This window comes from Aptenodytes forsteri, unplaced genomic scaffold (genome assembly GCF_000699145.1).
Source record: "Aptenodytes forsteri isolate BGI_AS27 unplaced genomic scaffold, ASM69914v1 Scaffold760, whole genome shotgun sequence".
In the NCBI taxonomy this organism is placed as follows: domain Eukaryota; kingdom Metazoa; phylum Chordata; class Aves; order Sphenisciformes; family Spheniscidae; genus Aptenodytes; species Aptenodytes forsteri.
This window is the reverse complement of record NW_008796108.1, coordinates 48,995-74,246: the sequence shown is the minus strand read 5'-3', so window position 1 is coordinate 74,246 and position 25,252 is coordinate 48,995. Positions and strand designations below refer to the sequence as shown.

The following is a 25,252-nucleotide window of genomic DNA, read 5'->3' as shown; positions in this document are numbered from 1 at the left end:
CCGGCCGCCGGGCTCCCCGCCGACTTCTGCGGCGGAGTTGGTTTTCCCAGCAGCCCCCGAGGGGATTGCCGGTTCGGTACCATAATGTCAGAGTCCGGGCCAGAAGCGGGACGTGCATCAGGTGGCGTGCCTGGCACCTCTCGTGCCGTTTCTGACCTCCTCACCATCGCCCCTGCCATTAGCGTTGGCTGTTTCCAGAAGCGTGGTCCCGTGGTGGGTGAGCAAATAGTTCTGCTTGCTTTGATGAAGTCCCTGACAGCGTTCCGCACGCTTGGGCAGCTTGACCTGGTGCCTCAGAGGGTCGGTCTGTCTACCCTGATAGCATTCGCTCATCTGTCTCTCAAGATCGCTTCAAAAATAATTTCCCTGAATCATGTCTTAGGAAAAGGACACACCAGCTTCTTTTAGACAGATGTTTGTTCTGTTGCATCCATTCCTTACGCTTTGTTTTTCATGTATACAAACGTGTAAAAATGCGTTTGGCGTGTGGCTGGTTAGGACCTGCTCTGGAGGCATTCAAGTGGCACTGGAATTCATTAGAACGTCATTAATGATGTAATTCTCCTGAAGGGTCTCTTATTGTCCTCACAGGCTTATAGCACAGGAATAGAAACATTTTTCATGTCATTTCTAGTGTTCTCCTTTCACTTCACTCATCAGCTGCAGCAGCCCGCTGGGTTTCCCTTGGATCTCAAGTCAGGGTCGTGCTCCTCTTCGCAGACGCTTGCCATGTTGTATGTCACTGGGGCCACAGCCTCCCAGCGGAACGTTTAAATATAGACAACAAAGACTATTCGTTGACATCTTTCAAAGACTGAGCACATCTTTTGCAATCTATGCTGTCATCTAGAAGACCCAAAGTTATTTTAGGATATGAATTGTTCGTTGTGCCATCAGTAGGAAAACACTCAGAAATGCGCACCTTGCAAATCATCCTGTCCTGCACTTGTACAGACAACATTCACTTGAAATGTGTCATGCTTTTTTTGCATATTCTGTTAATCCTTGCTCTCAAGCAATTGCAGTGACTCAAAGAAGCCACGTGCATGACAGATGATCACAGTGAATGTGAAATCTGACGAGAAGGGGAGTGGAAAAGGTGACTGCCCACTCCCTGATGTTTTTGTCATCTGGCGATGGCATTGGCATGCAAAAGTAAAGCTTGAGAAAGAAAATGTTTGTGATTCGAAGTTGTTGGGTGTAAATGTCATTAGGGTTTTTTCTCAGTTCTGGGTTGCTCTCATACTGTAACTGGAAACACAGTTTTTTGCCTCTAGTGCGATGTTAAGGTGACTTTCTCATGTGGAATTTCTAGCTGATGTTTGCTCAGCGGATAAAGAGGAATGGAGCTGATAGAAAAGCAGCGTGAAGGACAGAAAGCTTTGTGCATGGGGGAGTTCCAGAATTTCCAGACCAGGAGGTCTCAGTGCGCGTTTAGAAAGCGGTATCTGTCTGTCCTACAGTACTGAGCTCCCAAACCACTCTGGAATGAGGCCTTTCAGCCTAAAGCCTTGGCTGTCAGTGCAAATTGTTCCTGTAGCACGCGGAGTGTTTTAGCACAAAATTAAATGCCTTGTTCCTAACACAAACTTTGATTTGAGGATTTCTTTTTCGATTCTAGATAGACTAGTGGCATGAAGTTAAGTCTGAGATATGAATCAGCCAAGTTGTTGAGGGCTGAAAAAGGTGTGGGATTTTTTTTGAAGTAGGACCAATCCTTTAAATCTCTCTTTGTGACATGTAAACTTTATATATAATATAAAAATTGTAAGAGGCTTCAGTCAACTTGCTTCTTATTACACTGAAGTCCTTTGTGATAGAGGTGTTTTAGATAGTCCGTTTATGAAGAAGTAAAGCAGAGCTTGTTAAACAGGTGATTCTCAGCAAAGGGAACCTGAACCTTAGTTAAATAACTTTTGTTCAGGATTTTAGATCTATCCTTGCCTGTAATAAATCTAAAAGAAAGTTTATGGCAGCAGGCAGATACTTTAATTCAGCATTGGTTAGCAATATCGCTTTCAACATACGCGTGGCCCCACCATGAACTCAAAAGTATGGGTTTCCACCAGGAGTCCTGGAGGTGCAGGTTTACGTGCAGAATGTATGTATCTGTGTGAGCTGGGTTTTGCTAGTATGCTAGAAATGTAATTACACAGTACTTAGTGAAAATGCTGCTCCATGACTAATTGTACGCTGTAGGAAATCTGCAGTTGATTCCTGCAAGTTTGTGCCTTGTGTTGTTAGAACGGGCGGATGCGGATCTCTCGTCCGTGTCTGCGAGGGGTAGCAGGCCCTGCTTTGGACTACAAGACCTCTGTGAAACCCAGGAACAACGTGGTTCCCTTTCTTTGTGCATGTATCAAGCTCGACTCCTTTATTATCTGGAAAACCACGAAATACCAAGTTCAGAGTACGTGCAGGAAAGTAGGACAGATAAGCTTAGTTCCACCTAGGGTAGAGCAGAATGCCGACCATAGCGGTATCTTTGTGCTAAATATACTTCCAGCTGACACTCAATATCTTTCTAGGCAGGTCAGCAGCTCGCGGTGTGGCAAGTCCTTTTTCCTGTGCCGTTCTGTTCTGGGACATGCGTAGATAGGGAGGGCATGTTTATCTTCCAGATGCATTAAGCAGCTGCAAAACTGAATTGGCAAAACTTGCTTTTGGACTGGCCAAATGATGTGCTCACATGTGCTCGAGTGTGTTTCGTGATACAGTAGTTACGTTCTAATTAGAAGCCCGGGTTTGCAAGCAGGACGGAAGAACCGTGGTTCTTAGCAAATGTCAGAGGAGAAATGATGATGCTCCGTTTGAAGGCCAAAGCTTGCTTTGAATGAGCCACTGCTGCCAGTGAAGATGAGAGCCCTGAGATATCCTGAGTGAGCTTACTATCAAACTCGAGTATTTCCATGACACCCTGTGGGCCAACTGATGGAAGTCTTGCTAGCAGAGGGTGTTGAGTTCCGGGCTGTTTACGGCATTGGCCTGATTTAAAAAAAAACAAACCGTAACCTGCTTTGCATAGTGTTTCTTTACAAACAGTTAGGGAGCTGTGGGTCCTTTTTCTTTTTCCTTTTTTTTTCCCCATCCAAAAAGCCGATCTTGACTGAAAGTCCTGAGCTAGAGGAAAGGGAAGTTACAGGATGAAAACACCTGTTTGAGCAATCTCTTACTTATAAATAGCTCCTTGCTCATTCTCCTCCTTGCTGCTCTGAAAATGTGTTTGAGAATATCTATGAATATCCCTCAGTCCTCTTGTGAGAAACAGAAGTCACCTTTTGCAGCTTGGGGCGTATTGGGAACTGTCCTGGAAGAGCATGTGGGGCAAGGAGGTCTTGTACTTGGCCTCTAATGGTATGGTTGAAAGCATGTTTGTGTAGCTTGGGCCCTCTCTTTGGTTTTGGCTTCTTTTCAGGTAATGTTTTACTGTAATCTTGAATTTGAAATATGACCTGTTAGACTAATCTGCAGTTCAGAAGGAGTACTACCCGTGACCTGGCTGGTCACTTTCTGTCCTGTGTTCCCAAGGACCACTACTGGAGGTGATTATTAGTTGCTGACTGTTTATACGCTCTGTTTTTTTCTGCGTTAACTAGAAGTCCACGACGGGAGCATGGACCAGCCCAGCGGAAGGAGTTTCATGCAAGTGCTTTGTGAGAAATACAGCCCCGAGAACTTCCCGTATCGTCGTGGACCTGGTATGGGGGTGCATGTCCCAGCAACTCCGCAGGGTTCACCTATGAAAGGTAGGGTTCTGGTCTTTCTGAGCATCTGTGGGGTTCTGGGTGGGATCAGTTTCTTGGTGGTCCAGCCACTCCGCAGGGTTCACCTATGAAAGGTAGGGTGCTCTTTCTGAGCATCTGGGGGGTTCTGGGCGGGATCAGTTTCTTGGTTGTTCTTGCTTATGTTGAAAGAAGAATTGCCCTGTATTGACCAGAAAAAGAAACATCACAATGTATTATAACGTGTTTCTTACTGAAGACCTGAGAGACCGGAATCTAACAAAAATGGAAGGTTGATCTAGTGGCTGAACCAGTTGCTGTAAAAAACAAGTAAGTTTCCCTACTCCTGTTATTGCCAGCATAACAGAATCAGAATCCTGTCAATGAAAGATGAAAATAAGGCCCTGTGCAGTGCTGAGTTTTGAGGGTTCAGCAGTCCCTGGAGCTCGTTTTCTTCAGACTAGTGATACTAACTATTTTATTAGTGGCTTCAACAACACGTGTTTTGACGAGATTGCTTAACAAATACACAACACCTTGATCTAAATTCGAGGTTGGTCCACACGCTAGTGGTATCACACAGTGCCATCAACTTGCGTCGATGCCTGCAGGTACAGAAGGAGTCCAGTGTTACACAGGAGTGGACCGTATTTCAAGCCAAGCGATGAGTTGTTGAATCTCCAGCTAGGCTTCTTTTGTGAAAGCGACTCAAATGAATTTGTGGTTTACTTCGGCTCTCTTCTCAAGGTATCAAATGCTTTCTGACTGTGCTTATGCTGACCTAGTGGAGAAATCCCCTCTCCTTTGCTTCTGACCTTACTGCCTTGAGGGAGTTTCAGACAGATGCGTGTCTGAGGTGCTGTGCTGCTCATGTATGTCCTTGAGCCTCCTAGACTGCGGAATCTGTGTTGCTATTTCCTGCTCTTTGAACTGCATCCATTTGACACCCTTTAGTCTTCCCTCACGCTCTGATGTTAGCATTTGGTTCTCGGTTTGTACAGATGAGTCTGAGATTCACATTTATCCCACCAGAACTGCCCCTTCTTTGTATAACCTCTTGCCCATCTTGATCTGTAAGTGTAGTTTAAATTTCCATCAGGTCGATTTGTATTGTAATCAGCCCCGAAGGGGAAAATAGCCATGGAATTTAGCTGAATGAAGTTTACAGTAACCGAGTTTGACAGAGGAGGAGAAAGGGCCTGAGTTCAGTTGAGGATAAAACGTACCATGTGTCGCTCAAAATTAATATGAACAGAAAATTGGCCTGATGCAATATTCAGTCAATGCCCTCTCTCCTGTGTGCGAGCACCCGCTTACCTGAGCTGTTTGGATGCTGGAAAGAGGGCACGTGTTTACAAGTCTTAAAATGTGACCGAGACATGACTTATAAGTACGTCATGTCTAATTCCCAAAGTACAATACTATCCTTGAAAGAAGCCGAACGCTAATGAGCTGGGAAACTTGAAAACTCAGATCGCTCCAGATAATTGTCTGCTGCTAGAATCCCTTTCTAGTCGTGTAGGTGTCAAGTATTAAGGAGAGAGAAAAAGGGTCACCTTTTTAGGAAAAAGCTTGTTAAATTTTAAGAGATTTTGATACTCCACAGAGGTGGGAGAGCCGTATTGTATGTGAAAGAGTGTAAGACTAATGACTTGCCTTGCCTTGCCTTGCCTAAATATGGATTTCTTGTGTTGAAATGGTTTCCTGTTACAAATCCACAGCTTTTAACTTTGTCATGTTTTGGCCTTAGCAAATCAGGCTGTGATTGTGATCCAAGTCCTTGTCTGTGAAATAGCTGCAAGAATATTTACCTGCATGAGAAGGAACTAGAGCAAAACTGAAGCAGAAACGTAAAAGGCAGAGTAGAAACCTAAGTTTTTCCAGGATGTAAGAATGCTAAACGTTCTACATTGTTGAAAAGGGAACGTTTAGAAAAGAAATGTTTAAATACATCTTTGCTGTTCCTAACCCCAAGTGGGCTAAGTATGAGAGGATAAGGGAGTCAGACTGTGCAACTAACAGTCCACCTAGTCCTGTATCCTATCTGCAGATGCCTGGGGAAGAGCGTAAGTTCTGGCAAGAACTGATATGAGACATACTATAAACTATAAAGGACTGGCCCGTCCTCACTGCAGCGTGGACAGAGATGCATGTAGTAACTGAGGAGCACTGATATTGAGTGGTACTTCATGTTTAGATACAAGAAGGCTTCTTGATTGATGTCGGTCACTTGTCAGAAAATCTATGTTTATCCTGAGATCCTTAAATACATTTAAATTGTGGAATTACTGGTAGATCTTTTCTTTTGCTGAATGTCATGTTTGTTTCTGCTTGTTGTTACCTCCTGTAACTAAGCAATGCAACGCTGACCAGAGGGCGTCTTTTCTTTTTTCCCTGTTTCAGATCGCCTCAACCTTCCAAGCGTGCTAGTACTGAACAGCTGTGGCATAACCTGTGCGGGGGATGAGAATGAAATCGCTGCCTTCTGTGCTCATGTGTCTGAGCTAGATCTTTCTGACAATAAACTGGAAGACTGGCATGAGGTAAAATGGTTACATGTGCATCTTTCTGAATAACTTTGATGGCTATTACTATGACTGCAAATGCATTGCAAGTTACAAGAGTACTTCGTTCATTTAAAGGAGAAAGATTTCCATTTTTTGTGGCTTCTTTCTCATCTTTGAAGCTTATGCTTATTTACTTTGACAACAACTGAGCAATAAACGTGATGGATTTAATCCGTTTGAGCACTTCACTCCATGTACCTCGTGACTTACGATCTTGGCCTGTGGGTGACAAATACACTTTTTTTTTTTTATCGTGCAAAGCACCAGAACTGGCGTTTCTAATGTCAAGAGGTTAATTAGCAGTGCAGTTTTTAACAGAGTAAGAGCTGAGGAGGTCCGAGTAACGGAAGTTGGTTCCCAGCTTTGCCACCGATTCTGTGATGCTGGGCAAGGTATTTATTCTCTCTCCACTTTTGTTTCTCTATCTGCAAAACAGGTTTAATAACATTTACCTCAAAGGATATTTCTGAGGCCTCATTAATTAATGCTAAATGCTATTATAGAACCTTCTGAAGTGCTTGGATGAAATATGCTAGATAAATGCAATGTACTACGAGTGAAACAATCGCAATCTGTTCGAGTGCTGTTAACAGTTCCTCACTGGTTTATGTTCTGTTTTTATGTTAGAGTTTATTGTTTGAAATACGTGGAAAAGAACAGGATGTGGAACATAAAAATTATCATGTGTTTCTGTTGCATCAAGCTCCTATGTCTTTAAACAGGTAGTGAATGCAGTGTTTACAGAAATGTCCCAGCTCTGGCATGGGGGTCTCAAAGTCAGACACGGGATAGGTTTCCCTGTTTCTGTTTTTTCCTTGTGAGCCTAGAAGGTGTTAGCTCAGCGAGTGGGAGAGGGATCTTAGGTTTGTCTGTTGAGATCAGAGCCAGGGAAGATGGTTTTTTACTAAGGGCATATCTGCTAAGAACTGGGATGGTGTCTCCCGACTCATTTTATTCTGACCCTGAAAGGCCACTGGGATGGTGTCTCCCGACTCATTTTATGACCCTGAAAGGCTCCCTCCCGCAGTAATGAGGTGCTGCCTCTCCGCTCCCTGTTCTGCCTCTTACTCTCAGTAGGGCTGGCCTCAAGCAGCTGGGAGAGCTGCACATACACTTGTCACTCGTAAGCTGCATGCCTCGCACCCTGCTGTTTGTTCAGTCTGTTTAGGCTACCCTGGACGGCACGATATGCTGGCTTCTGCATGAGCCACGGTAAAGCAGGCAACGAAAGGCTTTCCATGTAATTTGGCCCCTTCCTCCGAGACAGGATGGCCCATCCGCAACAGATAAATATCTAACCGAGTCTTAAGAACTGCCAGTAATGGGGATTCCAGATCCCCGGGTAGCCTGTTCCCATGCTTAACTAATAACTTCATAGTCTAAACTATGTAACTTAAGTCTCCCATGCTGCAATTTAAGCCAATTGCTCCCTGCCCTGTTCTGAGCAGGCACAGAGGAGCATTTGTCGCTGTTCCTTATACGACAGCTTTTTATACCCACGAAGAAGAGCTTTCATATCTCCTTTTCCTATTTTAGCGTAATACTGAAAAAATCCATTCTTCCAATCATTCATCATAGGCCATTTTTTCCAAATCCTGCATTGGTTTCGTGCTTTGATGTCATTCCAGTTTGTCTACTTCATTCCTAAGGCATAGTGCCCAGAACATGACATCACGTAAGATGAGGTGCAAAGTGAGGCAGACTAATTACCTCCAGCGTCGCGTATGCAGCGCTTGAATTCAACCTCCACACAAGACAATTGCCCTTTGCTAGCAACTGGGCCCTGTTATTGACCTGTGTATGTCATGGTCTGCCCCATCTCCTCCCACCCCAATGGCTTTGTGGAGTGGAGCTCTCTAGCCAGGCGTTCTCTGACTCATAATTATTTTCTGGATGAATGTCTTTTTCCCCGATATTAGTACTTTGACTATCCTTGAACTGAACTTCCATCTTACGGGTTTCAGATGGCTTCTTTGTGGCCTCTAGTCTTGTACTGCAATGTGATGGCAGCCTTTCCCACCTTAGTATCACCCGCAGATTAAGAAAAAGCATAGTGTTCAATTATTCTGGTCATTGAAAACATAACAAGTAGTATTCTGCTAGAACACTCCCTCGGCATGTCTGCTAGCTTTGTGTTGAACTCTTAACTTACAGTGCTATCCTGGGCACTGTAAGTCCCCAGTTTGCCTATGCAAACTGGTGTGCGGATGGCGTCGGAAGCTGTCCTTCCCTTATACTACCCACTGAATCAGTTACCCAGTCAAAGAGGAAAATTAGATTGACGTGATGTGTTCTTTACAAATTGATGTTGCCTGGCTGTTCTGTTCACTTCATCATTATTCGATGACTACAAATTGATCATCTAAATAACCTGTTCCTGTATCTTTCTGTGTATTAGCAGTATCTAGGTCAGCACCTACCCCGATCACACGATCCGTTATGTATCCCGCGCTCCAGAGCTGTACAGTTGTCATCTCTGGCTTTTCTTTCTCTTTCTTGATCTTTCTTCCTTACCTCTCTGCTGCTTTGCCCTCAGGTGCACATCTGTACGCACAAAAAGAGACAGTAGCCCCAAGCAGAGTTACCTGAACATTTGGATTGATTGTAAGAAAGCTGCTGTTTTCAGAGTAATGGAATCGAATAAGAAATTCATTGTATGTGTACAGTGAGCTTCTGTCTGTCTTTTACGTTGGGCAAAATGGCAAGGTCTGTGGCTAGTGGGGCGCAGTGGAAAGCTGAGCAAGTGATCAGAGTGTTGGCCATAAACTCAAGAGACGCGCCCATTGCCTCCCTGCTAAAAGAGGGGTACGGCCAATTGCCTCCCTGCTAAAAGAGGGGTACGGCCTGCTGGCTCCTGTAACGTGCTGCTGCTTAAGCTTGGTGTTGAGGCGGATTTTACGACCTCTCCCAAGAGACTGGCTTTTTCTTATCAAGCTGCTCACAGAGTGTAATTAAATGAACTGTTGAGGTGAATGAGCAATTAACCAATCAATCTAGATCAGTGAATAGCTGGAGTATGAATTACAGGTAGTTATCCAGAAGCCTTATTTTTTTTCCCCCCCATATCATTTCTTTGGCTTGTGGTGATTCCGAAGGGCCCCCTTTTAGGAGACGGGATATTATTGCATGAGGTCCGATTACTGCCTGATACGCATTTCTTTCTTTCTCTTTTTTTTCCCTCCCCACTTAGGTCAGTAAAATTGTGTCCAACGTTCCCCACTTGGAGTTTCTAAACTTGAGTTCCAACCCTCTCAGTTTGTCCGTTTTAGAGAGAAGGTGTGCTGGGTCTTTCGCTGGTGTTCGCAAACTTGTGCTCAACAACAGCAAAGCTTCCTGGGAAACAGTCCACACAATCCTGCAGGAATTACCAGAGTAAGCATGGGGAGTTGGGTGTAGAAAGGGGTGCTCGTTGCACACAGGTCAAGGCTGGCTTATCAGATCACATGGTGAGGGATGAGAGGGGTGTGAGGATGCAAACATGATCGGTAGAGAAAAAGGGAGTTTTTTTCTTTGGGAGCTTGGGAGCAGGCCAGGTGAATGCTTTACATTGTCTTAAAAGCTGAACTTGTGTGGCGCTGCAAAGCCCGGGGCTTCTTGTCCAAATCTAAATACCAGAGGAGGATAATCACCCCGACAATGTAGGAGGTGACACGCTTTCCCCTGAGTCACTGCAGAATGAATGGTGCAGTGCATACCTGTACTAATAGCTTTTGAATAGGATGTAAGTTGGAGGGTCTGGCCACTTGTCAAGTAATATTTCATCGTGCTTTTCTGTGCAAAAGTGTTGATTTCTGTGGCTTGGCCATGGTCCACCTTCACAGTGGCATTCTGCTTCCCCGAATGTCCTCGGTGGCTTCATTTTGATAACAGATTCCTCGTCGTATGGCTTTGTAAGCAGACATGATGAGAGCAGTATATCCTGCGTGGCCAATGTACGCTTCCCTGGGATTAGGAGAGCTAGTTTAGTTGTCTGAAAACTTAGTGGGACCTGTTCTTTCTTTAATGGGAATCTTTGGCAGAACCAGCGATGTGGGGAAAAAAAGCCGTCTGTGTTGTATAAAAACACCTTTTGAAATTAAGTGGTGAGCATTGAGAGCAGGTACCAATCATCACTGGAGTTGGGTTGGTGGCTTGTTGGGCACAAATGTGGAACACCACCCCGAGCAATCTATTACACAATATTGGGAGGCTAGGGGAACACTTAGAGGTGTTTTTCATCTGTGGAGGAAGTTTACAGATGGGAGCAGAGACGTAGTTGAAACACTCCATTTGGAGGGCTCAAAGGTCTTCTCTGCACCAAAGTTTGAAACCACCTAAGAACTGTTACAGAAAGTCATGTTAAAATCGCATATGCGTGTCCCTGTGCCTGAGAGGATAGCCATTTCTCAAGGTATGTTGAGATGATGATATGATCTTTCTTCCCCTGTGCAGCTTGGAGGAGCTCTTCCTGTGCCTTAACGACTATGAAACAGTGTCTTGTTCTCCGGTTTGCTGTCAGTCTCTCAAATTACTCCACATAACTGACAATAATCTTCAAGACTGGACTGAAATTCGAAAATTGGGAATTATGTTTCCATCACTGGATACACTAATTCTGGCTAACAACAACCTCACGACCATTGAAGAGTCGGAAGATTCCCTAGCGAGGCTCTTCCCCAACCTGCGATCCATCAATTTGCACAAGTCAGGTGAGAGCCTGGAAGCGGTATGCTTTTTGTTCTCGGCATAAGTGACAGCAGTTGATCGGAGTCTGTCCTCCTGAGTAGGTGAAAAACACACTTGCTTTGTGCTCTTTGAAACTTTGGCCTTGGGGTGGTTGCTTCTTAGGCCTCTGTTAGCAGTAAGTAGCCTGCAGTCAGCATTGCTTCCTGCAAAGTATGAGAGGGGGCAGGTGAAGGCAGAGGTGCTGAGCAAGAGCCTGAACCTTTGGGATAGTTCTGTTGCTGTAGCAGAGATGAAAATGCCCAGTGACCTTTGTCCCAGTCTATCCTGGCTTCTCGGCAGAATCGAAAAGCTGTTGATGAACATAGTCCCGACAGACCTGTCATGTTGAAGTCCAGTTTCCTAATGGTGCTAATGCAGGGCCACGCAAGCCCATGTACTGAAGCGCACTGACCTGAAGAATGTAGCATTAGGAGAGGAAAACAGGCAAGAAATCAACTTGCCCATCTCTGTGGGCTTTACCTGCTGCTTTTGGTAGTTAGTCGTTATCTAAAAGATGAGTCAGAGTAGCATGGACTGGCAGTGATTCAAAATGAGCTGGCAAAGTTTTTTTACATTAGTAGTTCCCCTCTGTTTCTTGTCCCTGCCTCAGGTGCTCCTGGATGGAGAAGGATAAATAAATGTCTGGCAGTGGAGGGGATGAAAGAATCCCATTTGCCTTTTATTCCCAGTTTTATCTTGGGTAAAATGAGCGTACGTGTAGGTACGTGGCATGGAAGGGCCGAGCATTCACCAGCAAAAGCTGCCTGTTGTCTGTGCTCAGTTATTAGAAGCTCACCACAAGTTATACTCGAGGCTGTTTTTACACTTCAGCCCCAGAGAATTTTCAGCCAATGCTCCAGAAGGAGAAGAAGCATTTGGCCTATCGGGAAGGGCACCCCATGCTCAGAGAGAGGGAGCTGCAGGGCAGCTCGTGAGGGCTGTGATGTGTTTGTGAGGTGACATGTACGCCAGAAATTCTTCTGCATGAGTACTTAATGCATCATCATCCTTTGTTCTTTACAGCTTTATATGCTGTGCAGGTGATAGTTAAGTGTTAGCTAAGGTAGAAGGTACTTTATTAACATGCTCCGCAATGTAAGCATCAAGGAATCCCTATAATAAAAGCTTAAAGCTAACTAGAGGAAGAAAAGCCTGTTAAGCTGGATTTGAAAGCACTGTCTCACTGAGGAGCAAGTGCTCCTGTGGTAAGTAGTTTTGCAATTTTGATGCCAGGTATTTAAGAACTCTGGATTCTGTATTGCATTTTGATGTTTTGGGAGCTGAAAGTCAAATAGAAATCCCAAGGAGCACGTTAAGCTTTTATTTTTTTTTTTTAGGGAAAGCTGCTGCACTCCAAAATTCTGTCACGTGAAGACTCCAAACTGGTGCCTCTTTTTGCAGGCTCTTTTAGCTTAGTGGAGAACAGGGGTGAGCTAAAGATAATGGTTTTTAGTGAAGTTATAGCGCAACGGGGTCACGAGGGGCTGAACGGATTTTTCTGCCGAGGCGGATGCCATGGCTGACAGCAGTTTCTCCTTCAGAGGTGGTTGTGTCTCTGCACTAGCTTTCTCCCAGCTACGAGAGCTTTTTGGCCCTTTCAGAGCGGCATGATTGAGAGAGGTACCGGGCACTCTTTGGTGACGTTGCGCCCCAGAGATCAGGTGGAAGAGTTCTCCTCCCGTCACAAACTTCCACTCAGTTTGTCTGTAAATGGGGCTGACGCTGATTCCCAGAGGATGGCTTTAGGCATAGGTGACCTTGGCAGAGGTGTTTCAAGTGCTATGGGGAAAGGAAACTCTCTCTCCCCGCCCCGCACACAGTGCCGTGATGCTTACAGGAGTTTTATTTCTGCTCAGAAAAGAGCCCCTTCTTCTGAGTTGTGGTTGTGACACACGGTTTGGGCTTGAACTTGGCATTTCCTGACAGGCTTAGCTCAAATGAGACCCCTGATTTTGTTTGAACTGATAATTTTTCTGTTTTTTCACATTTTCTGTACTGTGTGGGTGAAGCTGTTGAATGTTGTTCGGAGAAACCAGTTTTCTAACTCGCGTTGCCAGTGTAAGCTTCTGGAAGAGTCATTGGAAAAGCATCGCGGTAAACGTTTCCGCAGTTGCAGCAAAGGGAAGCAAAGATGAGTAGTGTTGATCACGCCATATAATCAGGGCTGTACTGTTGCTCGATCCTCAGCTTTTTTATTTTACCCACTCTGCGTGCCTTGTTATCCCAAACGTCAGGTCTTGAGGGGGCTGAAATTGAGTTAAAGCCTTTTTCATTAAATGGCTGGATGGCTTCTGGGACTGTTTTACCATTGGGTCATGAGCAGAAATGGGACCCAAGGTGGTCATGTGTGCGAGGTAAAGCCATTTGATGGCTATTTAGTGACACCTAGAATGACAGAAGTCCCGATGACTTTAATACTACTTAAGGCAGCATCCCTTTATAGATGCAGCCATCATAACTGATGCTACTCAGTCCTCGGCAGTGAGGCCAAAGACTGAATGGTCCGTAAAAAACTAAGCTCCCTAATCAGCCATGGAGATCATCCTTCTAGACTTACAAAACAGCATGAGAGAATTTAAACTACTCTGTCTTGTAAGCTTTTTGCAGCGCATCATGAGCAAAAAGCCAACTTCTCAAAGAAACAGCAGCTGATGCTTGCCTGTCACATCTGTTCTTTGGCTGTGTCTGATTATCTTGGATACCCGATGTATTATCTGTGTTTGTTTAAGCAAGTGTTTTCTTCCGAGCAGGTCTGCATTGCTGGGAAGACATCGACAAGTTAAATTCTTTTCCCAAGCTCGAGGAAGTAAAATTGCTAGGAATCCCTTTGCTGCAGTCCTACACCACTGAGGAACGCAGGAAACTGCTAATAGCCAGGTCTGTTGCTTGTTTATTCTGCTCAGCAGAAGCATTACATGGCAATGAATGGCTGGGAGCGGGTAATTGGAGGAAGAGGGTTTGAGTTCACCACTCAGAAAGATTTGAGCTTTTTTTTGTTGTGTGGGAAAGTGGGAGTAGTGGAAATGTCAAGTCTAACTTCTCTACTTCTCAGAGAATTTTTTGAGTCTCATACATGCCTGTGCATGCGACGCATATATGTGGCAAAATGAAAACGCTTAGTTTTGAATGTGCTTGGAGAAACTGCATGGAACTTGCCCTCTCCCTCGAGGGGACCGAGGCGTAAGCTACCTGGCAGGGTTCTCCTGGTGTTAATGTTGTGGCACGTAGCTTTTGATGGTGACTGTCTTGTTGGTCACCCTGTCCGGGTTTCTCTTCTTGCTGACTCTATTTCTTGGTGCCTGCATGCAGGTTGCCATCTATCATCAAGCTCAATGGAAGCATCGTTGCTGATGGAGAGCGAGAGGACTCAGAGCGATTCTTCATCCGATATTACATGGAGTTCCCGGAGGAGGAAGTCCCATTCAGGTATGAATTCTTTGAGAGCAGGGGCAGAAGGGCAGCGAGGCAAAAGGAAAGGTGACTGAACAGATGATGTTACATGGGAAATCCGGGCTGGCTGTTCCATGAAAAAAACATCCCCCACCTTCCTCCTGTCTTGCCTTCCTCAATCTGTTTTAGTTAATGTCGTTACATTAGAGTGTTGTCTGATGACTTGTAGAATCACTTCTGAGTCAAATTTGGTCTTAAAGTGTCTGCGTCAAGTGCCATTAAACAACATGACTGTTCAGTTCATGATCTTCATCGCTTCCTGGCCTCCCCGATGGCTAGCTTCATAATCCACCTGTGTTTGGGAGTCCCCAAAAGCCAGTACAGATCGTGCTCTCTGGTGCCAGGCCGGGGCATCTAATTCTCTTGACCATCTGGTGTGTGAAATGTGACTGGCGATGGGAAGCTGTCCCCTCACTTTCAGGCCCACAAATCACAAGTCTGACGGTTTTTCTTTGCCAAAAAAGTATGCCCAATGATCCGTTAATCTTGGTAAACTAATGAACTTTGACAGATGCTGTTCAGTCGGTATCTTCTCTGTGCCAGCATCTACTTACTGCTTCTTAATGGGCTGGGGAAGGATCATGGAGCATCAAGCCACTGCGTTTACATGCCTTTTGCCCTACAGTCCTTATGCGCTTTTCAGACAACAAAGCCTCATAGCCCTTTCTTTACAGAAGGGGGGTAGGACAAGAGTGTGTGTGTGTCCGGGTGGACAGACAGAGGTAGGGACAAACTGAGGTAGAGAAGGTCAAAGGTATGGCCCGGTACCGATGACAAAGGTGCAAATGGAATCTGGTCGGTGTTTACATTGGCTGCTCAGTGTTTTCCCCAGCTTAACTCTTAGGTAAAATGTCTCTTATTTTTTGAAAGCACTGTGTATGTGACCTGCCAATACAGTAAGGGCATGGGAAGACTGGAATGGGGAATGAGGGCATGGCGTTTTGTATGAATACTAATAGGTCCAGCGATCATAGTATTTGTTAAAGGCATACTGGGGTCAGTTCAGAGGCGAAGGGTACTAATGTAGTCAGGGAGACAAGACAGCTGGTGATCCCTCTTGTGCCTTTTTCTGAGGACAAGTCCTGGCTTGTAATTTTAGAAGCCCTTGAAGCGGAAAAATTGAAACAAATATTGGAAGGGATAGCAGCAGAGGCGGAGAATGCAGGGGAGAGGAAAGGGAAGGGGAGACGGGGACTGTGAGCTTATGGTGCTGCCCCAAAAGGGATTATTTTCCGTAACATTTTATTTCTAAGAAAACTGCTTCATGTCTCTGTGTTTGTGGCTGTAGAAGGGGAGAATATCAGGACAGCTGAGCCCAACAGCTGCAGCGGAGTCCTGCCTTTTGGTGAACAGAGCTTGGGCTGACCTGGAAAACCAGCCAGGAGAAGGCAAGGCAGGCCCTCGTGCTGAAAGCAGTGTATTCGGTTGCAGACTGGGAGGGGAACTAAGGTGCGAGTAGCCCTTTGATCCTGGTGGAACGAGTGAGCCGCCCTGAGCTCAGGAGGAAAGGTTTGCGCACGAGAGGGAAGGTAAATAAATAGCTGGCAGGCTCTGAATCTTTTCCTGCTGGACTTGCGTCTCTGGGTGTTGTGGTGACAGGTGCCTTGCGTGTCCAGGACCCATATATTGTTGAGAAGGACACAGTGGGATATAGCTTTAGACACACATGATGCTACTGTTAGGACGTGGACTTTGGGAACAGGCTGTGTGCACCCACGTAGTTACACAGTACCACACACAACTGGGCTCAGTTTCCAGGTGGGAGCTCATGTAAGAAATTACTAATATCTCACACATCCAAAAAAGCTGGGCTGATCTTAACCAACATGCTAGCTTTATGCTATTTTGGTGAATTACCTCCCCCTCCGATTTCTTAACCTTTAAACACTCTTACTGCCCTTTTCGTGGTCAATAGGCTCTTTGTCTGAATCCCTTCATCTGTGCAGCGTTTCCAAGAGACTTGTGCAGCTACTAAAGAGGGTTGTTCTGTTCTGGAGGAGTTGTGCGCCACTACAGACTATTTTCTAATGAGGCTGCAGATGGCTGAGAGCGTCCCTAGTGCCGAGTGCCGGGTTTCAGTTCCTGGACCTGTACGCAGCGGCCCTGGTAGGAAGGGAAACCTGGCATTCTTTGCAGAGGGATTTTGTGTGTGTTTGTTGTTAAAGCTTCCTCTTCTTTGGTCCCAAATCTGGTGTGGTCCCTCTGAAGGTGGTTTGTAATTAGAATCTAATCAGGACACACGCATGTTGTTGCTGGGGGTATGGCATCTGCATTGCAGTGCTGCCTTAAGCGGAGGAAGAAGACACACTTGGGCACGGAAAACTGAACGAGTGTAAGCAGCCCCCCTCAAGACTGTCGAGGTGTAGCATGCGATAAGCGAACAGCACGGTCTGTCACGGCAAACCCCCCTGCTTGCATTGCATGTCTTCACGGGCTGCAGCTCGAAGGGATCGGAAAGGGAGGGAAATGGACAGAATAATTTCACTCTCTGGATGTCATGGGTTAGAAAGGAGCGCCGAGCGTACAATCCAATATTGGCTGTCTTCTTGAGTGACGTCTTTGTGTCTGTGGGTTTTTAATGAGTCCTCTGCTTGTCTGGTCCACTGTTTATCTGCAGAGTATCAGAGACACTTTTAGCCAGGCTCAGTTCTTCAGCGTCTTCTGTTCTGGCAGTCAGCGTCTGCCAGGCTGCAAGGGGTGATTATAAAAGTCTCCAGGGTGCCTATTATCGGGGTACAAAAGAACCTTATTGATTTGAGGGAAGCCAGTAATTCAGACTGCTAACTTCCTTTGCAGGCTGCAGCTAGCATACAAGGAGCAGGCTGTGAAGCTTGTTCTGCCTTTCCTCGACATGCGAAAATTTAAGACACCATTTCCTGACCCTCCGCATATTTACAGCATGCGTTTGGGTGATCTTAGCCCACTCATGGTACTTCTTTCTCTCAGCTTGCTTGAAATTTGTCCCCCTCTTTATAGTCTTCCCACCATCAGCCCTGTTCACTGCAGTTTCCCTTAGCACATGAATCGTGGCAGTACTTCTAGTCAGCACGTGAGAAATTGTTGCTGGCCTGCAGCATGCGGAGACGGTGAGCGTTGAAGGGACGTCCCAAAGTGGGCCAAGGGCCTGGGGGAGCAAGGGGCGGGTTTGCTCTCTCCACCTGTCCAGTCGGCTGTTGCTGCTGACCGCATCCTTCCGGAGGTGGTGGAAACTGTGCTGCAGAGAAATCCTCCTCGTCGGTGACACGTTGGCTAGCACTCGCTCTTACCGTGCACGGTAGCCCGGTGGGTAAAATGCAGAGCATGTTGTCTTCTTTCAGCACTAATGGCTTTTCCAAATAAATAGGCCTGATCCTATCACCCAGGTGACTGTGAGAGTAGGACTTTGGACGCTCTGCCCTGGTGAAGGCTCGTTTTGTCCGTGAGACTGGGGAAATCCTGGTGCGTTGTGGCCCTTACCTCATTTCCCGGCAGACAGAGGGTCTGCTGTTCTCCAGCAACATTCCTGCCTTCAGCAGGACTCCCTGGGGTGACCCGGCCTGCCAGGTCCCATCATCTCTCAACAGGGAGGGGCCATGACACAGCACCGATCACATTCAGCTCAGACTCAGATTGGGAACAAAAAGAGCTTTCTGTACGGCTCATAGTGGAGGGCCTCTGAAATATTACCTTTTCTCGGCAGCTCTCGGTCTTTGTCATTTCAGTTGCATGGTGTTTTGTGTTGCCGTCTCGCCTCTTTCCCAGCCAGGCAGGGGAGATGCAGCTTTGCCCGATCGGAGCGATATCCGCTGAAGGCGGCGGGAGGGTGAGATGGGCTTTCCATTGCAGGGGATGGCTCCCCAGGACGGACCTTGCGAAGGACAGTGGCTCCAAGGAGAAAGTGATGGTGGAGTGTGTGGCTCCGCTAGTAAAATTCCCACATTGTTTCAGAGTAGGTGTGAAGGATCAGTTGGCAAGAAGTCCGTCATGTGTTGTCAGCTTCCAAGCTGTGTGGCAGCTCACCTTGATTTGGTGATCTTGGTGATCCCGTGCTCAGCAGAGTGTAACATTTGGGACCTAGATGGCCTCTTGGAAAACAGCAGGAATGTCTGAAAATCGGTCAGGCCATGAAGCCACAGATACTGGGAATCTGGACTGAGGGCCGTATCCTTTGTGTGAGTGCTAGCTTGGTTCTGGCACTCTTTAGTGAAGTGTTTTCACTGGAGCAGGAGGTGTAGAGTCTTGTGAGTGTAGCGTCCTCTCTTTCTTCCAAATCCCACCGCAGCCACGGCTGAGGTTTCTGAAATTGTAGGAGCCCAGTAGAGAGCGTTGCTGCTCAGTTTTGTTCAGAAAGCTGTTTTGAGACCAGTCAACTCGAACGCCTCAGGTCGGTGATAACTTCACCTTGCTCAGCTAGATACCTCCTCCCTAGTCGGACGGTGACTCAGGTTCATGTCAGTGCCACAGTGAAGCTTGGGGACTGTGAGACAAGGTGACTGGAGTGGATGGGCTTTCTGTGTTTCATTTTCTCCTTTTCAGCATCTTGCCTGAGAAACAGTGTGCTCTGTGAAGTGTCATGTTGGCAGGGGAGAAAACAGGACTCATACTATCCAGATTTATTCCTAATGGGTGTCTGTTCAGGTCATCAGACTCGAATCAGGGTGAATGTTGTCTCATGTGAGAAACATTCAGCTCCCCAAAGTGTGAGGGATTTGATGGCAAATGGAGAAGCAAGCTGGGGTTTTCCTTCAGTCGCTGCTGGGCGGGAGACTTGTATGGAGAGAGGCATGCACTTATGAGCTTTGAATGCTAGCACAGCAATGTTCTTTACTTCTGGGACCCTCATCCATCCTTCCCACCTTGAGCAAAGTGCCGGTTAAACTGAGAGGTGTTTCGGAAGAGCCATATGCCAGCTAGTCACTGACATGGAGGATGAGGACAGCTCATTGCTGTCTGGGTTCTGGTTTTAGCTCTCATCAAAGAGTTCTGGGCTTTAGGTGAATCATGCCTTGGAATCTGCGCTTACCCTCTTGTCATCCAGTCACTGTACTCTCCGTGCAGATGTTCATTTACACCTTGCAACCTAGTAGCGTTGCAAGGTGTAATGTGAAACAGAAACTGACTTGTGAAACCTGCATTGGCCATACAAGCAATTCACCATAACTCTGGACTTGTTTAATTTTTCAGGTATCACGAGCTGGTCACGAAGTACGGGAAGCTGGAGCCCTTGGCAGTTGTGGATCTTCGGCCACAGAGCAGCGTGAAGGTGGAGGTTCACTTCCAGGATAAAGTGGAAGAGATGTCGATCCGTCTCGATCAGACTGTGGCGGAATTGAAGAAGCACTTAAAAACTGTAGTGCAGTTGTCAACAAGCAACATGCTGCTCTTCTACTTGGACCAGGAAGCTCCCTTTGGTCCCGAGGAGATGAAATACAGCTCGCGAGCACTGCATTCTTACGGCATTCGGGATGGAGATAAAATTTATGTGGAGCCCAGAATGAAATAGCCTCTTTTGACCTTGTGAGTGCACGCACGTGCACACACCTGCCCCCACACACCCACACACATGCATTAAGGAGTTTTTGCAAGGTTTTTATTTCGGTCGGTTGGTTGAGGTTTGGTTGCGTTTCTGTAGCAGGTAATTTCGTAGCCCGGAAGGAGTGCCCTGATCTGAGAACCATGCCCGCCGTCCACTGCAGGTGACCTTGAGGTGACAATTGACTTCAGTGCGTGTGTTTCAGCGTGTGCAATACCTTGATGTTTTCTTCGATGCTCCGGTATACTCGTGATTTGGCATGAATGGTCAGTTGTTCAAGCTAAAGAATGCTAGGGCCCATAAGGGAGAAGATAGCTCGGTGCAGAATTTGACCTGTTTTTTTCTTCTTCTAAATTTTTGGGGTTTTGGCTCCACCAGAGCACCCTTTGGCCTAGCTATCTGACTGCGGCTCGAGTTTGCTGAAGTGTTTTTTTACAGCTGGGTGCTGTCTCAACCTTTTTTTGCGCTCGAGTTCACTGAAAAGATCTAAAACAGTATTCCGCTTGATTCTGAGCTCAGGTATTTAGTGCATCCACTTAACTCTACTGGTTTGGTTTGTATGAGTGCACAAAATGGGGGAAAGAAAGAGACCCTATTAGAAAGAAATAATTTATTTTCAAAACGCACGCTCTATATCCACACTGTCCTATTCTGATTTTGGGGGAAAAGAAAAAGTTTTGATCTCTGTACCCATCTCCCACGGTGTCTGCAGCCTGTGGCACTGGCAGTCTGGAGGCAAAGGGACTCTTGCCCTGTGCGTTGCAAAGTGAATTTTGGAAGGCGGTGGATGGGCATTGCGTTGGAGGGGCTTCTAGAGTAACAGGTCAAAAAGAGGTTGAAGAGCAGATTCCCCCGTTGGCCGTCCCCGCCATGCTGAAGAGATCCTCCAGTGTGCACTTAACCTTGTACCAGTTCGTGCTGAAAGTGGAATGGCTAAAATTGCTCTCCTGGGAGAGACTAAGAGTAAAGTTGAAGTTTATGTTTGTTGCTGTTGCACCAGAAATGAAACCTAGCACTTTCCCCGGGGGCCCCTGGCTGTGGGGTCCCTGCTTAGGGTCCGAACTAGGAGAATGTGTTGGCTCGGATCAGTTTCTAGAAGATGAGTAACAAAGCAACTAGACTCACGTTTATTGTAAAGCAGATTTTCACTATCTATATTGGCTTCCCCCCACACGCACCTCGTAGGCATTGCGTGCCGCTGCTTAAATTAGCCCCCGTTTTCTACTGCAGAGCAGATTCCCTTTCTTGTGCGATGAAATCCTCCTTCCTTTATATCTCTTGTTTCGCTTTCCTGTGTCCTCCCTTGTTCCTCTGTCCGCCTGACAAGTTGAAGACTTTTCAAGTTACCTAGTTATAAGCAGCTGCATAAAAGTTTTTGAAGCTGTGCAGTGAGGGCTCTAGTTACACATGAACTTCTGACCTTAATTTTGAAATGCTCCCTTATCCCCACGTGCACTTTCTTTCCCATGATGCTTTTGTCCACATCACTGAGCTCCTTTTATATCCTTGGAGTTGTGTATTTCTCTTCATATTTTACCTAGAACGTGGGGTGGGGTAGGATGGGGAGGGAACGAATTGTTATCTCATAGTCTTCAGGTTCAGGATGTGGGGACCATTTGGAGGGGAGTAGTTCCGCATCCAGAGTAATGATTAAAAATGGGAGGTTTTAAGACAAGTTAATAATTTGTGCCTCAGCCCCCTGCCAAAAATGTCAATCTCCTGGCCCCGTTGAGATGAGCAATAGGAAACGGAGCAAGACTCGCCGTAGGTAGCGTAGAGGCCATGGCATGTAGCTGCAGAGCCATGGTACCCGTAAAACAAAAGAGTGGGGAGATGGCGGCAGTGTAACATAAGATGACACTTTTATAAGCTAGAGCTTTACTGAAGATGTATTTTCCATTTGGGCAGAGACAGGCATTTGCTGCCTTATAGCAGAACTCTTAAGCCAACACTTCTGTATGATATATACATACATACGCATAGGAAAAGTTGTGTTTAATAAGATATTTTGTTATAAAACAAAGTTTTATGAAGATATGGTTGTTTAATATTAGAAGCCTATTTCTCCCCTTGACCTCCAGTTTAAGTAGGTTATCCCTCAGTCGCTGCAGTGTCAGAGGTAAGCGACCGACAGGGATGCAAAAGTATCTCTGACCTAATTCTGCAGAGCGGTAATTGCCTATATGGGTATATTTATGGCATTGTAACTGGTATTAATGAGATGCTGTAACTATTGACCAACTTCCTCAGCACAATTAAATGTCTCGGTTTCAGAGAAGGAAATAAACAAAGACCATTAAAGAATTGAATGGGATGTTAAAGAAGAACCAAGTATGTGCTTGTAAGTTTGTTCGCCCACAAAAGGTTATCTTGTCTGCGGAGGGAACGGTGCTGTCACCGCGCTGGCTCAGAACTGTCAGTAAATCATGCTTTCATTCACGGCGGACCTGGTGGGAACTGGAAGATGGAAAAAGAGAACACCTACTGGCATATGCGGTCGACAAGCGCCATGTAGCTGCCGGGGATTTGGTGCTAACACCCAGAGCGGCTCCCCTGGTCTGTTCGGGTCAGCAAAAGTCACGATACGAGTATCACCGCCTTGCCACTTCATCGGGAGAAGGTTGGTTCTGGACAACGTACTCAAGCCATTCACCTTCTGTGCAGCTAGCAGAGCACTCGTGGGGTGGAAACCAAAAATCTTGGTTGGCTTCCCAAGGAGAAAGAGTCACGTCCAAAACCCGGGGACAGTTTATGCGTCCAGATGATTGACTTTGAAAAGTAGGGCCAAATGGCGTGCAACCGATGTGGCAAAATATCCCGAGTTGGCTCGCTTTCCTTTTGTAATACCTTTTGGGAAAGGGTCTTGTATGTGTGCCATGTTACCGCTTAACAGGGGACCGTGTCCTGGGGAGAGAGGGGAGGGCTCTGAGCGAGAGAGGGGGTTTGGGGCTGACGGTGGGTGCCAAGAATCCGGGAGGGTCGTGAGGTGGCGGGAGGTTTGGTTTAAGTCGATGCGATGTCACAAGGGGCTGTGTCCCGGTGCTGTCGGCATATACCCGCTTTAGCAAAAGGTCCCTGGTTCTGTCACATTCCTTTGAGAAAACAAAACAGATTTGCAAGCTTTTCTAACTTTTGTGTCCTTCTATCCGAGGGCTACTTTTGTCAAGAGCTGTTTCGTTGTTCATGCTAGTTCATGCATAGAAGTCTGCCACGGCAGTCTACGCAGTGGGAAAAGCACCTGGTTCGGAAGGAATTGGGTGACAGCTATATACCAAAGTGTCGCACGGCTCCGTGTATTGAGATTAGATGCTGTGCCGTTGTGTTTTTGGGTACATTCCTATTGAATATCCATGTTTTGACCAGATGTTTCAGGCAGATCGCTTAACCAGAGATGTTGTGAATGTGCATGGCATGGTGACTGTCCTCTGCTCCCTCGGTGGGATTTGTAACCCCCTTTTTTGGGAGTGGCATACCATCCCCGTGGCAGATGATAGCGCAGCCCACGGTGGCTTGGAGCAGCTCAGAGGAACTGCGCCTAGTGGCTCTCGTTGCTTCTGGGGGAGAGGCTTCTCGGTTTGCCCTCGCCTACTCAGGTCTGTAATCCAAAGAAGGCGACGCGGCAGCTCTGCCTCCATCGGTTGCCGTTTTTGCTTGTAAATGAGATTCCGTAGGTTCTGTTCGTGTGTGGATTTGAAAATGCAAACGAGGTGCTGAAAGCAGCCCGGAGGCTAAAATATGTATTCCTGGCAGCTGTGCCTCCCTCATTTGAATGTGGCGCTTCTGTAGGCGGCAGAGAGATGCCTTCCCCCGAGTAACGTTAGAGGGACTTTAGCCATCTTGGGCCTTTGCCTCTGTCATTGCTTTTCTGTAGTTACTGGAAACTTCAAATATAATTTAAACATAAAGGTCTGTTCTTGCTCCCTATTAATGATGCATCCATATGTAATTTTAAAGAAAAAGGAAGAACTGTAAGTCCATCTCATTTTTTATTCTGGTTTCCCTCACGGGGAATATACTTCCCGCTCCCACAATTTGCCTTTGGTTTGCTCGCAGACTTAGCGGTGGAATTCAGGCCAAACAGGTAATTGGTTTGGATCAGTTCAATAAACTTATGTAAGTTTTTACACAAAAAATGTGTCCTGAGTTTTGCACTTCCCTGTTCCCTGAAGCAAAACATTTCCCTCCGTCTCACCCGCACGCTTAACACACACCTTTGGGAGAGTGAAAGCTGCTGAGATTTTTTTGTTCTGCTGACTCTTTGTGCCGGCTGTCTGCCCGGTGAGCTCGGGCACAGCCACCTCACTTGCGCAAGACGCCGCTTGTCGAAAGGAGAAGTCGCAATGCTGTAAGACCTAGTCCTCTTCTGGACAGTATTTCTCCGTGGCGGCGACTCATCTCCACTTCCAGGTGAGGAACAAGGCTCGAGCTCGCTCTCTGTTACCTGCTGTGTCCTCGGTGGGACTGGCCTTGGGGTTAAAACGAGTTTCACCCTCGAGGAAAAGCTTGTAGTTGCTGATGGGGAGGGCAGTATGGCCCGCTAAAGCACTAGTCATGGGCTTAGCCCGTGCTGGCCTGCACCAAACGACCCTGGGGAGAGGCAGGAGGAGGGAGATGCCCCTCCGGATGGGACGCAGCTCCTGGGCAAACCCCTCGCCAGGGCGTCTTCCCTGGGCTGGGCTGGGTCCCTTGAACTGGGAACGCGACAAGGCGCTGCCTGCGGTTGCTCTGCCGAGGTCAAGCAGACGGGGAGACCCCCTTGACTCATCTTTTAATGCCTGTTTTTTCTTGAGGTCGGGCATGGGATGGAAGTTTTCTGCTAGAAGGAAAAAAAAAAAAGTGGTTGGTTGTTCAGCTCCGATGTGCTCAGAACTGCATGATGGGAGCATTCCCTGCCAAAAGAAAATAGCCTAGAAGACAGAGTCTTCCCCAAAGACACAGTGAAACCTAATCAAACTTCATCAGCGTAGACTTGCCCAGGATGAACAAGACCAGAATATTAAACTGCCCAAGGAGCAGAGGGAAACCTACTTTCACCAGTTTTCTCTGTCTTACAAAACAGGATGAGAAGAGTCAATTGATTTTCCTGTGACTGGTAAGGTCTAAAATTTATATGGGAGGGAAAGGAAGAGCCAGGGAACGTGGAGTGGCAGGCTGGAAGTAATCTGCCCCTGGAATAGCAGTCAGTGCTTTATAATCCCCCTGCCCCTCCAAAGTAGTTGTTGGTTTAGAAAAGGGAAAAACTAAATTAAAGAAAAAAAAAAAAAGAATGCTTCCTGCTAGCAAGGCCATACTTGGAA

The 25,252-nt window shown here is 46.6% G+C and overlaps 1 protein-coding gene across 1 annotated transcript; it reads left to right on the top strand.

The window, feature by feature from the left end:
* The first annotated feature begins 3,613 nt into the window (after window positions 1–3,613).
* Window positions 3,614–24,072, top strand: TBCEL (tubulin folding cofactor E like). The gene is made up of 7 exons (XM_009286739.2): window positions 3,614–3,746; window positions 6,126–6,265; window positions 9,480–9,661; window positions 10,721–10,977; window positions 13,744–13,870; window positions 14,303–14,419; window positions 19,607–24,072. Exons 1-7 carry the CDS (start codon window positions 3,614–3,616, stop codon window positions 19,923–19,925), a joined length of 1,275 nt encoding a protein of 424 aa, XP_009285014.1. The 3' UTR covers window positions 19,926–24,072.
* The last annotated feature ends 1,180 nt before the right edge of the window (window positions 24,073–25,252 follow it).

Coding starts and splice junctions, on each gene's coding strand:
- TBCEL (XM_009286739.2), top strand. CDS start 3,614: ATGGACCAGCCCAGCGGAAGGAGTTTCATGCAAGTGCTTTGTGAGAAA. Junction 3,747..6,125: donor GCAGGGTTCACCTATGAAAG/GTAGGGTTCTGG, acceptor TCCCTGTTTCAG/ATCGCCTCAACCTTCCAAGC. Junction 14,420..19,606: donor GAGGAGGAAGTCCCATTCAG/GTATGAATTCTT, acceptor TTAATTTTTCAG/GTATCACGAGCTGGTCACGA.